The sequence below is a fragment of the Strongylocentrotus purpuratus genome, unplaced genomic scaffold (genome assembly GCF_000002235.5).
Source record: "Strongylocentrotus purpuratus isolate Spur 01 unplaced genomic scaffold, Spur_5.0 spur5_scaffold_15, whole genome shotgun sequence".
Classification (NCBI taxonomy): domain Eukaryota; kingdom Metazoa; phylum Echinodermata; class Echinoidea; order Camarodonta; family Strongylocentrotidae; genus Strongylocentrotus; species Strongylocentrotus purpuratus.
In genome coordinates, this window is record NW_022145600.1 from 13,804,175 (window position 1) to 13,818,619 (window position 14,445).

Genomic DNA, 14,445 nt, shown 5'->3' on the forward strand with positions numbered 1-14,445 from the left:
GCAAGCATGAGATATAAGAGAAAGAGAGGGGAATAGTTTGATTTTGCAAAATGGATAATTTTATGAACGTTTTTGGGACAGTTATCATCTGGACACCAGCTTACTCACCCCCCCCCCCCCCCCCCCTCCCAACCCCGATATTTATCACCTCAGAAGCAACGTTGAATATTAAAAAAAACATTATTTGATAATAAACAAATAAAATCTGAAACTGATGAAGTTTGATTAGCTGGTCTCAATCCTAGTGAAACGTTTACGATGAGAAGGTAAGATCCATACAGCTCGCGTTAGAACAGCGATGGTATATCCTTCAGAAACTTTTAATGTGAAGACAGTAGAAGGTATCTGGAGGAGAACAGAAAGAGCCACGGTACGGAAGATGTGTGGTGTGAAACTGTCCTATAGAAAAAAACACGAGGGTCTAGAAGAAAATGTGATGGAAGTGGTAAAGAAAATTGGATTGAGAATGAGATGGATGGGTCATGTGTTGAGAAGGGAAGATGATGAACCTGTGAAAAGAGCATGGGATCTGGAAGCGGATAGCATAAGAGGGAAAGGAAGACCAAAAATTTCATGGAAAGATATGGTGAAAAAAGAAAGCAGTAAGGTTGGTCTAAATGAAGAGGATACTGGAGACAGGAAGTGGAGAGACCATTCAGTAGTCTATAAATAATGCACAGCAGTGAGGGCATTAGTAAGAATTACCCACACAGGGTACCATTGGAACAGTCTAACATGCCCGAGGCGATAGCCGAGGGTGTTTGGACTGTTTTGAAGGTACCGAGTGTGGATAATTTTACTAATGCCCGAACAAAATGATGTGTATTATTTGTTTTATAAGATTATGTTTTGTTTGTTTTATAAATTGATGTTTTATAACATGATTTTACTAATGACCGGTCATTAGCATTAAGTGGAGGGATCATTCAATAGTTTCATTTATTTTCATTTGTGCACAGTTGCCAGCTCCGAGACCGATGTCTCATCCCAGCATGGGGGTAGTACTACTGGAAGCTCTAATGGCGTAGCTAACGGCAGCGGTAAGGAACGACCAGCCGGAGGGGGCGGAGCTGCCAAGAAAGAGAATGTGTGCCAGGTAAGAAAACTTGTCATCTTCCCCATGTCGATGCTAACTCGCATACGTGCAGGAAAAAACTAGATGCTTTATATCCAGTACAGTGTTGTCCAATATCCGAACAATATCACCTTCAAGAACTAGTAAAAGGAATGTTGTTTGACGATGTCTGCTTTGATCCACCACTTCGTAGAAAACAAACTGATATTATTTTGAAATTTTGTAATGCTATTTTAAGAAATAATGCAAAGTTAGATGGAGATCAAAGCTTTTCCAGGATAAATATTATAGGATCTATCCCATACTGCATTAATGCATTTTCAGAGAAGGTGGTTATTATTCAGATAAAGAAAATAATCAAACTTAGATTTCATTGTGTGTAGTCACAAAAAATAACTAACTCTTAAACTTAACACAGGGTTAACACATTTATGGCTCTAAACACATTCTGGGAACTTCATCACAAATTTGATAACAGGATTTGCAAATATATCCAAACCACTCTTTCTTTTACTTTCAATGGTTTAGGTCTGTGAGAGAACCGGTCAGTTGCTTCTCTGTGAGGGGGGCTGCTGCGGAGCCTTCCACCTTGACTGTATTGGACTACAGGTGGCGCCCTCTGGCTCATTCAGATGTGATGAATGTATATCAGGTGAGACCAAGTCGTTCTTTGCATATCTTGATTTAGGTTCTATGACACCTGCTCCAGCGACAATAAGCTAGTTCATAGGTGCAGTCTGAGCATGAGCTGATAAAGGTCATTGCAGACCAAATTGTGAAATACACAAGACAAAATACTGGATACGTGCTCATGAAAGTTATGTAATTATTATTCATTTATGCACAAGCAGTGCACTCCATGATACACAGGTGGAAGTATTCTTTGAAAGTGATTTCAAAATGTTCAAAGTGGATGCTCTTCATGTTTTGAAGATCTGTGGATATTTGGGACATGTGCTAACCGTGAACTGGTCTATTGCCTCACTATCAAGATCTTACATATACTGAGGACCTAATACTACACCTAACAATATGTGTACCCCTAACCCAAATCCTAACCCAGGGCTCTGCTTAAACTTCTTTTGAAGGGGATCTGGATTGAAGTATTTACAGTCTCTATGCATGTGCCCTTTGTAAAAACTTCAGAATCTTGGGGGTCCAGACTTAAAGGTAATACAAAGTTTTGGTATGGGGTCATGAATTTGGTTCAAATGCACATTATTGGAAGCATATGCGATCCTACAATATTCAGTGATCGTTGTTGCGGTTGAATTCGAGCCTAAAGTTATGAAATTATAAATAATAAACTCTTTATGATGTATAGCTCACTCTCAAGGTCAAGATATTAATTAAGCTATAAAACCATGTTTGTTGACTAAAATCGACCGATTAGCTATTCCCATTTAGAAATTATATATCACAACTAAATATTCTGAGATTTTCATGGTCGCAGCTACTATTGTACGGCCGGCGCTATTTGAAATTTTTATATTAAATTTTTCTCGAAAGCAGCAGTGTTATGGGGGCTAATTTTTCTAGTGGTTATAATACATCTACAGGGGCATCCAAATATATCAAAATTGTAAAGAATCACTATCTACCCAATTTTCTAAATTTCCCAAAACTTTGTATTACCTTTAAGTTTTGGGCGCCAAGATGTCCCGGGGAGCCCTGCCTAATCTGACACTCTATCACCACCCTAACCCTAACCCTCTGTCTTTGATGAAATAAAGCTTGTAGTTTGCTTTGGATCACCTGAGATTCAAACAAAGGATGGCTTTCAAATGTTGAGATTCAATATCTTCAAGCAGTGACAATGAAAACAAATTATAGGAAACCTCAATTTTCTGTCATTATTTCTATGTGATACTGTTTATTGAACAAAATGGAATAGAAAATCAAGTAGACATTCAAATTTACCTTATACACAATCAAGAATGATTTTCTTTATCGCTCGTTAGTGACCTGTTCCTCAAGGCTTCTGATGAAATGTTGACATTCTCAGTACATTTTAGTAAGCTATGAGGTAGAGTAATTCTTTGACAAAAAGAATACACATTCATCTTTGTTGGATGTGTATACTCCGTCGAAAGAACATTTGAATGATTTTACATTAGTAACTTCCAACGAAGAGGACTACATAGCAAATGTATGTAATGTCAGTACTCTGAAAAACCCACTAATGTGCTCTGATACTATTATATCATTTTAAAGGCTGCTTCTTGTTTCTCTACAAGATGAAGAAACATTCATCCATGATTGTAAAGAAGGTATAGGATTTTTCAAACAAAGCTGTTTTAATAATCGTTGTGTATTTTTAATTTCCTTGGTTGTAGGCGTACATTCTTGCTTCGTGTGCAAGCTGTCCGATCAGGAAGTGAGGCGATGTCATGTCCCAGTCTGTGGGAAGTACTACCACGAGGGATGTATCCGACGCTTCCCGCTGACCAGGTTCGATAGTCGCGGATTCACCTGTCCCCTTCATGCCTGTGTAGCGTGCTTCGCTGATAACCCCAAGAGCACAAAAGCTTCAAGAGGTAAATCATGCGATTTCCTGTGTAATTAGAGCTCCTATTTTCATTATTATTATTATCATTATTTATTTGACCAATCGGAAAACATACAATGAGTATAACAATCAGATAATACATAGACATTTCATAATACATTCAAACAGCTTTATGAAAGTGGAGAGGAGATAGAGAGAAGGATACAATCTGCTGGTCAGGGGTGACAAAAGCAATTTAAATTACTATTACTCGAAAGCATGTCACCCCCCACAGTCTGCATCCTGGAAAATTAAGAGTAAAGAACAGAATAAAAATTCACAATATGAGAAAATAAATAAATATATATATATATATATATATCAGGATAACAATAGTTGGAGCAATTACTATTATATCCTTGATTACTTTCATTACATTATTATGTCATTACCATGGCTTTACGTTCATCACATAAATATATAAATTTTCAAATTAATAACTTAGTGCTTACATTAGAAACATTTGATATGATTATTATTGGGGAAGAAAGTTACATAATGGTATAAAATGCTTAACAATAATTTTTAACTTACAAAATGAAATGAATAAAATTGTAATCTGAAGCCTAATATGTACTGAACGGAACGAAGAAATGAGCTTGCAATATTGATATTATTTCTAAGTGACAAAATAAACAAATTAGTCAGTTATGATCTAGGTAAGATGTATAATTAATCTTAGGGTTTCCAAAAAGGCACAGTGAAAAAATATAACAGTGACGATCAGCTTGAGAGAAATGGACAGAATTTGAAATCAGACACGGGTATGAAAAATATTACCATTAATAATTATCAATACATTGTTTTACATTGAATTTAAAGAGTTCAATGAACAGTGAGAAGAGATTGTTTCAGTGTTGAAAGGAAGGATGGAATAGAATTAAGTACAGCAGTATCTTTTATTTCTGTGGGAAGGTTGTTCCACAGTCTTGGAAAGTGGTGAGATGGAGAAAGAAAAAGTGCCTGTGTCCGAGAAGGAAGGTGGCGGAATGTAAGTACCTCTTGCCGCCTGGAATTGATCTGGGTGGATTCAGTAAGAGCCTCACAAAGGGTGAGACCACTGAGGCATTTGAAAGTGAATGAAAGAAGGAGAAAGTCTCTCCTGGAAGATAAGCTTGACCAGTGAAGAGTAGTGAGTCTATCTTCATAGGACATGTTGCCTCTCCGTTGTTTAAGGGCAATACGTGTGGCTGTGCGCTGAACGCGTTCTAATTGCTGCTCTTGTTTGAGGGTGTGAGGATGCCAGGCTGGACATCCGTATTCTAGTATTGGAAGAATGAGAGCTTTGTAAAGAGAGAAAATGGCTTGTGTTGAAGCTTGACCTGCCACTACTCTAATGAACCCGAGGAGACGGTTGGCCCTTTTGACATTATTATCATATTTCATCTCACTTAACGTTATTGTGTTTGTGTGTTTGTTTGTTTTGTATATATTGCAGGCTTGATGATTACCCAATTTAAATCGGTTTCCAGATTTTATTTTTTATTTATTTATTTTTCTTCCCGATTTTACCCCTATGTTCCAAATTTTTCCCTTATTTCCCCAATTTTCTTACTCAAGGGGGGGGGGGGGGGTAGTTCACTATCACCCCTGATATTGTGCGATTTGTTAATGATAGACACTTGAGGTATAAACAGATCATTAGTGACATCTGATCACCCAGCAGTCCTTGTAAAGTGATATTAAAACATACCTTTTTTTGGTCAGTTAAATTTATTTCAAGGTCCATTAAGCTATATCATTTCAACGAAGCAGCTGAATTAAATTATTTTACAGTTTCAGAACTTGCAAAATTGACAGTACATTTCCAATGAGTAGAATTTTGTTAATTTATTCATTCATTTAATTTATTACAAAAAATTTAAGTTACATTTGAGCATGATAATAGTATTATGCATTTGGTAAAAAGGAGCCAACAAACAACAAGACCATAATTGATGACAATGAATCCGTCATAAAGAGTAGTTATTGAATCATTAAGGATTGTTATTGGTTTTCACTAAAGTTGAAACAATTCTTGTGTTATCAAAACTTTGACGTACAGTATTGAAGAAAAAAAATTAGAGGCTAAAATGAAAAGACAAATGTTATACTAGGTTTATTTGTAAAAAGATGTAACAAAGGTTAAATGACAAAACTGGCTGATTTTAAGTAATTCTATGGATTTTGAACTGAATCAAGTAATATCGCCTCCATGTTTTGTTTTTCAGGTCGTTTGATGCGCTGTGTGCGCTGTCCTACGGCATACCATCAGGGTGACCTGTGCATAGCAGCTGGGGGTATCGTCCTAGCGGCAAACTCCCTCGTCTGTAGCCGTCACTTTCAACCAATCAAATCACACAAGCATCATACCCACGTCAGCGTGAGCTGGTGTTTCACTTGCTCATTAGGTAAGTGATGATCCAATCCTCATCAGGTATGGGGTTGCAGGAGAAGTGCAGCATCTAAGTTTATGTCATTTTAACAGATACACCTTTCATTTGGTTTGGGTTAGGGTTTAGTGGACATCATTTGAAAAGGGAATACTTTTTTTCTCTTTTGACCTTTGAAATTTTGACACCTATTCACAAAATAGTTGTATCCTTTGGTTACTCGGTAAGTATTCCGTCACCGTCCGAAATACCACTGTTTACTGATTAGGACTTTATGACACATGCTCCAGCAACAAATGCTCTGCTGTAAATTGACTACACTAAGTGAATTCCTAACTTCGACCCTTCAACGCTCTATGTCTGACCCTAATCTTTGACCTAACCTGAAAGCAAGTTGCAACCTTATCTCTACATCTGACAAGGCCGAAGCAAACCTCACTGGCGCAAATGTCTGGTTAACCTATTGGGATGGCAAAAATTTCATGAGAGTATGTTACTCCAATTTTGTAATGTCAGGTGTCTGGTCAACTCTCTATTTAAGTGACCCTCAGGTACGCAAGTAACATTAAAAAAACCATGTCCTTTATTTTAATGCATGTAAAAAGTTTTTATGGTGAATAGAGTTTCATGCTGAGGTCTTATGTAATGTCCAGTTTGAAGAATCTATGAAATATGATCCACTGAACAGCATATTAGCTCTCTCCAGTTGACAAATGTTTATGTATTTTAATAATAAACAAATAAAATCTAAAACTGACTTCAGGAATATTTACAATTTTCATGAATCAATCCTATCCTAATTTGATTTTGCGTGAGAAAGAATCCTAACCATTAGTGTAGGGTTCCTCAAGCTTCTGATGAAATGTTGACATTCTCAGGACATGTTAGTAAGCTATGAGGTAGAGTAATTCTTTGACAAAAAGAATACACATTCATCTTTGTTGGGTGTGTATACTCCGTCGAAAGAACATTTGAAATATTAACTGAAGGAAGAGACTTTCAATAGTACCGTACCATATTGTGTACGTTACTCCAAATTTGTAATGTCAGTAGTCAGGTCAACTGTCTTTTTATGTGACCTCCAAATGGTTTTGATGATCTTTGTAAGACCAAGTTTAAGTCCGTTTTGGTTTCTCCTTAGGTGGAGATCTGATATGCTGTGAGAGCTGCCCTGCAGCCTACCATGCTAAGTGTCTAGGCTTTGACTCTGTCCCTGATGGAAACTGGTTCTGCAGAGACTGCGTCAATGGAAAGAAGCCACGCTATGGGGATATCATCTGGGTCAAACTCGGCAATTACAGGTACTTGCAAGATGATTTCTCTTAATTAAGGCCTAAAAAATGTTGTATTGCCCTTTAGGTGCCAAATCGTCGGTCGGTCAGAAATCTTCTCTTTTTTTTTCTTTTTTTTTATGCTCTGCCTCTTTGGGCTGATATTTCTCAGTTTTCTCTAAAAAAAAAAAGGTTTAAAAAAAAATGAAAAATGAAAAGCCGACAGTAGATTTCAAGATTTTTCGGTCGGTCGCAAAGGGCAATACAACATTTTTTTAATTTTATAGACCTAATGGCATTTGTGAGTTTTAGATGAGAAGGACCCTCTCTCTCTGTCAGTTTGTCTTATGTTATGAATACTGGGGGGGGGGGGTGTTTCACCAAGACTAAGATCAACTTAAGTTGGACTTGAACTATGGCAGGCCATTCATGCCACTGGTTGCTCTCACCATTGGTCTGTCAAAGGACATCACACATCTACAGAGTTAACATTTGTGATAATCCATTGTTGAAGAAAAAAGTTTACTTACATTGTGAACTTAAATTATATCTAAGACTTGGACTTTACTACGGTAGGCGATTTTTGCCCCTGAAAAATCTTGAACCAGATATAAAATCGTAGGAAAAAAACCTTCAAAATTATGATCTTTAGATAATATATCGAAAAAATATCAACTCTGACGATTTGTGACCACGATTTGTACGTCCCTTGAGAGACCAATGCCAGGAATGGTTAGAAGAACTATGGCCTGCCATAGTTCAAGTCCAACTTAAGTTGACCTTGGTCTTTGTGAAACATCCCCCAGATCTTATAGTATGAAAGGTAGAAGAATTGTATAGTCTTACATTGCTCAGAAGGAAATGTCTCTGAGCCTTTTGAGTGAGCTTAAATGAGGTAAAAATGAATGTTGGATGAAAAGAATAGGAATCTAGGAAGCTGTCTTCCTTTATCATTCGTGTCATGTTCCCCAAGGCTTCTGATAAAATGTTGACACTCTCAGGACATTTTAGTAAGCTATGAGATAGAGTAATTCATTGACAAAAAGAATACACATTCATCTTTGTTGGGTGTGTATACTCCGTCGAAAGAACATTTTAAATATTGTAGGAAGAGACTTTCAACAGTATTTTATTCCTTTTGGGATTGGGGGGGGGGGTGTTACTTTCACAGAAATCTCTTCTATAAAGGAAATAATTTTAGTATACCCCAAGACAAACAAAAGTAATTAGGCATGTGATCTGTCTTTGCTTCCATTCTTTAGAATACTCAACCCTCATAACATCTGCAATACAATTTTATTTAGTTTTCAATCTTAAAATTCTCACAAAAGTACATATACAGTATTGTACATTACATGACACTGCATTAGAACCTACTACAGCAGCCACCTGCCTATGAATTTTGATTGGGACAAAACTATCAGGATATTTTCTCTCTCTTGCTTTGGCAGGGGGGGGGGGGATACTCAGGAGGTCATGCTATGTATGTAGTCAGGTCCCTTACAAAAATTGGATTCAATTTTCATTCCTGAAGGTCCTGATTTCTCCCCTTTTTGATACTTTTGCCATCAGGTGGTGGTCAGTTTGTGTCTGTAACCCAAGCACGTTCGATATCATCCAGGACAAAAATCATCTTTAGTAATTTTATTTCTGCATTTATTTGTATTTTTTATTAAGGAAAACAAAGTCAATTAAATCTAATCGATGTGACACAGTGTATTTTTGTGTAGTTAAGATTCCAGTATGGTAAGCAGTTACATTTCTGCAATCTCACTTTGCCCTCTTGACTTTGACTTCCAGGTGGTGGCCAGGTCGTGTGTGTAACCCCAAGGATGTCCCTCAGAACATCCAGGACAAGACTCATATAGTAGGAGAGTTTCCTGTCCAGTTCTTTGGATCCAATGACTACTTCTGGACCCATCAAGGAAGGGTCTTTGAGTACCAGGAGGGGGACAAGGGAAGCAGGGAGACGGCCAACTCCAAGAGGCTGGCCGCAGTCTTCAGCTTGGGTATGCAATAGATCTTGGGGTTAAATGTCAGGCTATGTGTTCTTGCTTTAAAAAATATGTTTTGTAAAGAAACAGGCACATAAACATTTTTCCTTCTTTCTTTCTCACATGAGCCAAGTGTTTTTCAAAATTAGGCAAAGAGGTTTTAAATGTCAAACTGTTCTATAGGGGAGATGTCACCAATTCTTAGCCAACTCTGAGCTGGTGATGTGGATGCATGTTCATCCTTTAACCACCAGCTGATATTAGATTACACTTGGGTGTAGAGGGGGGGGTGTCATGTTTGAGAAGAGTGCAGAGAGCTGTGTGACGTGGGTGCATGCTCACCCCTTTACCACCAGCTGATACATGCTTACACTTGTGTGTAGGGGGGGGGGAATGTCATGTTTGAGAAGAGAGCTGGTGATGTGGATGCATGTTCATCCTTTTACCACCAGCTGATATAAGATTACACTTGTGTGTAGAGGGGGGGGGGGGGGGCTTGTCATGTCTGAAAAGAGTGCAGAAAGCTGTGTGATGTGGGTTCATGACACCCTTTTACCACCAGCTGATATAAGATATCACTTGTGTGTAGGGGGGGGGTATCATGTTTAAGAAGGGTTTAGAGAGCTGTGTGACGTGGGTGCATGTTCACCCCTTTACCACCAGCTGATACATGCTTACACTTGTGTGTTGGGGGGGGGGGGGGTTGTCATGTTTGAGAAGAGTGCTGAGAGCTATGTGATGTGGGTTCATGACACCCTTTTACCAACAGCTGATATAAGATATCACTTGTGTGTAGGGGGGTTGTCATGTTTGAGAAGAGTGCGGAGAGCTGTGTGATGTGGGTTCATGACACCCTTTTACCACCAGCTGATATAAGATATCACTTGTGTGTAGGGGGGGGGGTATCATGTTTAAGAAGGGTTTAGAGAGCTGTGTGACGTGGGTGCATGTTCACCCCTTTACCACCAGCTGATACATGCTTACACTTGTGTGTTGGGGGGGGGGGGGGGTTGTCATGTTTGAGAAGAGTGCTGAGAGCTATGTGATGTGGGTTCATGACACCCTTTTACCACCAGCTGATATAAGATATCACTTGTGTGTAGGGGGGTTGTCATGTTTGAGAAGAGTGCGGAGAGCTGTGTGATGTGGGTTCATGACACCCTTTTTACCACCAGCTCATATAAGATATCACTTGTGTGTAGGGGGGTTGTCATGTTTGAGAAGAGTGCGGATAGCTCTTTGATGTGGGTTCATGTTCACCCCTTTACCACCAGCTGATACATGCTTACACTTGTGTGTAGGGGGGGGGGGGGTTGTCATGTTTGAGAAGAGTGCAGAGAGCTGGTGATGTGGATGCATTTTCATCCTTTTACCACCAACTGATTGAAGATAACACTTGTGTGTAGAGGGGGGGGGGGGGGGGGGGGATGGTTGTCATGTTTGAGAAGATTGTAGAGAGCTATGTGACGTGGATGCACGTTCATCCTTTTGCCACCAGCTGATATAAGATTACACTTGTGTGTAGGGGGGGGGGTTCTTGTCATGTTTGAGAACAGTGCAGAGAGCTGTGTGACGTGGGTGCATGTTCACCCCTTTACCACCAGCTGATACATGCTTACACTTGTGTGTAGGGGGGGGTATCATGTTTGAGAAGAGTGCAGAGAGCTGGTGATGTGGATGCATGTTCATCCTTTTACCACCAGTTTATATAAGATTACACTTGTGCGTGTGTGGGGGGGGGGGGGGGCTTGTCATGTCTGAAAAGAGTGCGCAGAGCTGTGTGACATGGGTGCATGTTCACCCTTTTACCAACAGCTGATACATGATTACACTTGTGTGTGTGGGGGGGGGGGTTCTTGTCATGTTTGAGAACAGTGCAGAGAGCTGTGTGACGTGGGTGCATGTTCACCCCTTTACCACCAGCTGATACATGCTTACACTTGTGTGTAAGGGGGGGGGGGGGTATCATGTTTGAGAAGAGTGCAGAGAGCTGGTGATGTGGATGCATGTTCATCCTTTTACCACCAGTTTATATAAGATTACACTTGTGTGTAGAGGGGGGGGGGGTTGTCATGTTTGAGAAAAGTGCAGAGAGCTGTGTGATGTGGGTACACCCTTTTACCACCAGCTCTGATATAATTGTAGCCCTATGCAGTATGCAGATGGGGTACTTTGGATTCAGCAGCTTCATATTCTTGCGTGCGCTCTTACTGCCACATTCCTTGACGGATTTCTTTCAAATTTGGATGGAGTTGTATCTTGGTATAATGTACAAGCCAATAGATTTTTGTGATGCTGCCTCCAGTGTTTCGTCTTTTATAGAGTAAAAGGCCATATTTTGGTGACTGCCTTTTGTGTGCTCTAACTGCCACATTTCTTAACAGATTTCTTTCAATTTTTTTTACAGAGATGCATTATACTCTAATGATCTAATCTACACACATATTGTTTAGGTAATGTTGCTTCTAGACTTGACGATTGTCCGAGCCACTAGTGGCGACCTCTTTACGTCATCCTTTTGTTTCAGGGAGGGGAGAGGGGAACTTTGTCCCTCCTTCGAACATAAGGAGGACACAAAATCACTGCCACTGCCGGGGAATACATTCGCATTGTGCAGCAATACAGATTGCAATATTTCTAGTTTTGATTGAGCTCATGGGGAAGAATCAGTCTTTAATATTGGACGGAAAAAGAAAGCAAATACCCAGTCATCTTTGTTAACTGTGTTTAATCTGTTCCTCAAGGCTTCTGATGAAATGTTGACATTCTCAGGACAGTTTAGTAAGCTATGAGGTAGAGTAATTCTTTGACAAAAAGAATACACATACATCTTTATTGGGTGTGTATACTCCGTTGAAAGAACTTTTGAAATATTAACTGTAGGAAGATACTTTTAATAGTATTTCATTCCGTTTGAGAGGGAGGGGGGTGTTACTTTCACAGAAATCTCTTCTGTAAAGGAAATAATTTGTAGTAAACACCAAGACAAGGAATTAGGTGTGTGAATAAAAGTGTGATCTGTCTTTGCATGGATTCTTTAGAATACCCAAATCCCCATACTATCTGCAACACAAGCTTGTTTAGTTTTCTATCTTTAAAAAATCTCTCTTATATTTAGAATTGGAACCAAAAGCTGTGACAACTTGTGAAATAACCCTAAATAAAGTTCAATTTCCTTATCAAAATGCAATATTTGAACAAATATTAAATAAATGGTACTGCCCATAAAAATTAGGGCAATGCAAATATCATGTCTACCTATTTCTCCGAATATTGAAAAAAGAAATCCAGGGGGGTGTTCTATAAAGCTGTTCGTAAAGTTACGCGTGACTTTACGAACGACTTGTATATGAAAAGCCAAATGAGATGCTCAATTAATATTGATTATTATTTATTAAGTTGGAACTGTGCAGATGTAGATTAACATTCTTATTATAACAACCATTTTTAATGCAAAGTATATTTTTTGCCATAATTTGATTGAGGTTATTGGAAATATAAAAAAAAACTTTGGGCATCCTATCTGGCACTTCATATACAAGTCGTTCGTAAAGTCATGCGTAACTTTACGAACTCTTTATGAAACACCCCCCAAGTCATATAAAGGGAAATAGATATTTCGTAACTGTCGTTATCAGTAATTTCTGTTTTTCACTAGTCAACACGAGGTGCTCCAATAATAATAATAACAATATTTATAAAGCGCAACATATCCATCTCTAGAGATGCTCAAGGCGCATACAAATATAGATTATAATTCCATCATGTACTTGATGAAACTTTGTATGTTTGATAGAATTGAGAGTTGTAATGAAAGTATTTGTAATGCTCTTTCTCATAGCTCTGAAGGAAGCCTCACAGAAGTACAAACTCTGGAGGGCATCGAAAGAACAGAAGCTCGCTAAAGAATTAGAACACAGCAACAAGAAACCTGCACCATTCAAGTTCATTAAGGTTAGTAATAGTGCTGCAATTCAGACACTATGTTTGTGTTCTGTTTGGTTCGGCAGAGTTCGGCAATTTTTCACCCGAATTTGGTTCAGTTCGGGGTTCGGTAATATAATAGCAAGCAGCGTTATAGCCACGGCGGTCGGCACTGTGTGGGCTGGCTGGCATGCCGGGCCCGACCACCACGGAGGACGTCTGCACACTGCTTCTGACCAGCACGAATTTCACATTAAAAAACTGCTCTAAACATAATTATTTGTGACGAAAAATACTACTTACATTTGTATTTCCGTCTTGAATCGTGTTTTATTTTCAATTTTAAAAGAATCATGTTTTCAATAGGTCAATAAATGATATTTTTTAAAGATTTTCCGAGACGGTGGTTGTCTAATGTTAGAGTCATGAAAGCTGCCATCTTGAATAGAGATTCAGGCTCGTCAATAACTGTTTTTTATTTTCAATGGGAAAAATATAAAAATCCCTATTTTTCCTGAATAAATAAATACCATACTATAATATATATTTATTTCATTATTTATATTGTAAAATTTGTCAGATATTGTTACAATAAAAATATTAATTTTTGTTGAATGGGTTTGAGCTGAACTTGTTTTGATCACGCACATGTATTCTTGTTTATGGCGCCAGTGAAGTCGCGCCGACCACTGGATAGGCATAACTCACAAAGGCGGAAAAAAGTAAATATAAAATGAGCAATCATGACATGAAAATTAGGTACAAAATGACAAGTTTATTAGCTTGCAAAAACGTTTACATTTTTCTGCCGAACATCCGAACCAGGCCTTTGCATTTGGTTCGGTTCGGTTCAGTTCGGTTCGGAAGTGCCATGTTCGGCGAACTTCCGTTCGGTTCGGCGGTTCGGCTACAGCACTAGTTAGTAATGTGTTCCTTGAGACATGCTCCTATGACGATTGCTTCACAGTCGATTTTGAACTCAAAACAACGAACTATAATAACTAAAACCTTGGGTCCACATAATCCTGAAGCCAATTGTACTGTATAACTCAATCCAAACCCCCACACAAGCCCTTCATATTTGGTGAATTAAGGCCAGAAGCAATGATTTGTATCACCCAGTAACCGCCCTCAAATTATCTTTTCATCTTTGGGCTCCTGTCAGATAGTTTAATCTGTAATCCCCATATTACACATCACCAATCATTTTTATCCCACAGACACATAGGCCCGAATTCACAAAGGAGGTTTAAATTTAACC

At 38.7% G+C, this 14,445-nt stretch overlaps 1 protein-coding gene across 1 annotated transcript in view; it reads left to right on the forward strand.

The window, feature by feature from the left end:
• LOC115918651 (histone-lysine N-methyltransferase NSD2-like) overlaps window positions 1–14,445 on the forward strand; it is a 36,528-nt gene that overhangs the window by 12,981 nt on the left and 9,102 nt on the right. The window contains exons 7-13 of the mRNA XM_030985963.1: window positions 960–1,022; window positions 1,604–1,727; window positions 3,313–3,612; window positions 5,834–6,013; window positions 7,137–7,296; window positions 9,067–9,275; window positions 13,102–13,214. Coding sequence (XP_030841823.1) covers window positions 960–1,022; window positions 1,604–1,727; window positions 3,313–3,612; window positions 5,834–6,013; window positions 7,137–7,296; window positions 9,067–9,275; window positions 13,102–13,214 — 1,149 coding nt within the window. The remainder of the gene's footprint in view (window positions 1–959; window positions 1,023–1,603; window positions 1,728–3,312; window positions 3,613–5,833; window positions 6,014–7,136; window positions 7,297–9,066; window positions 9,276–13,101; window positions 13,215–14,445) is intronic.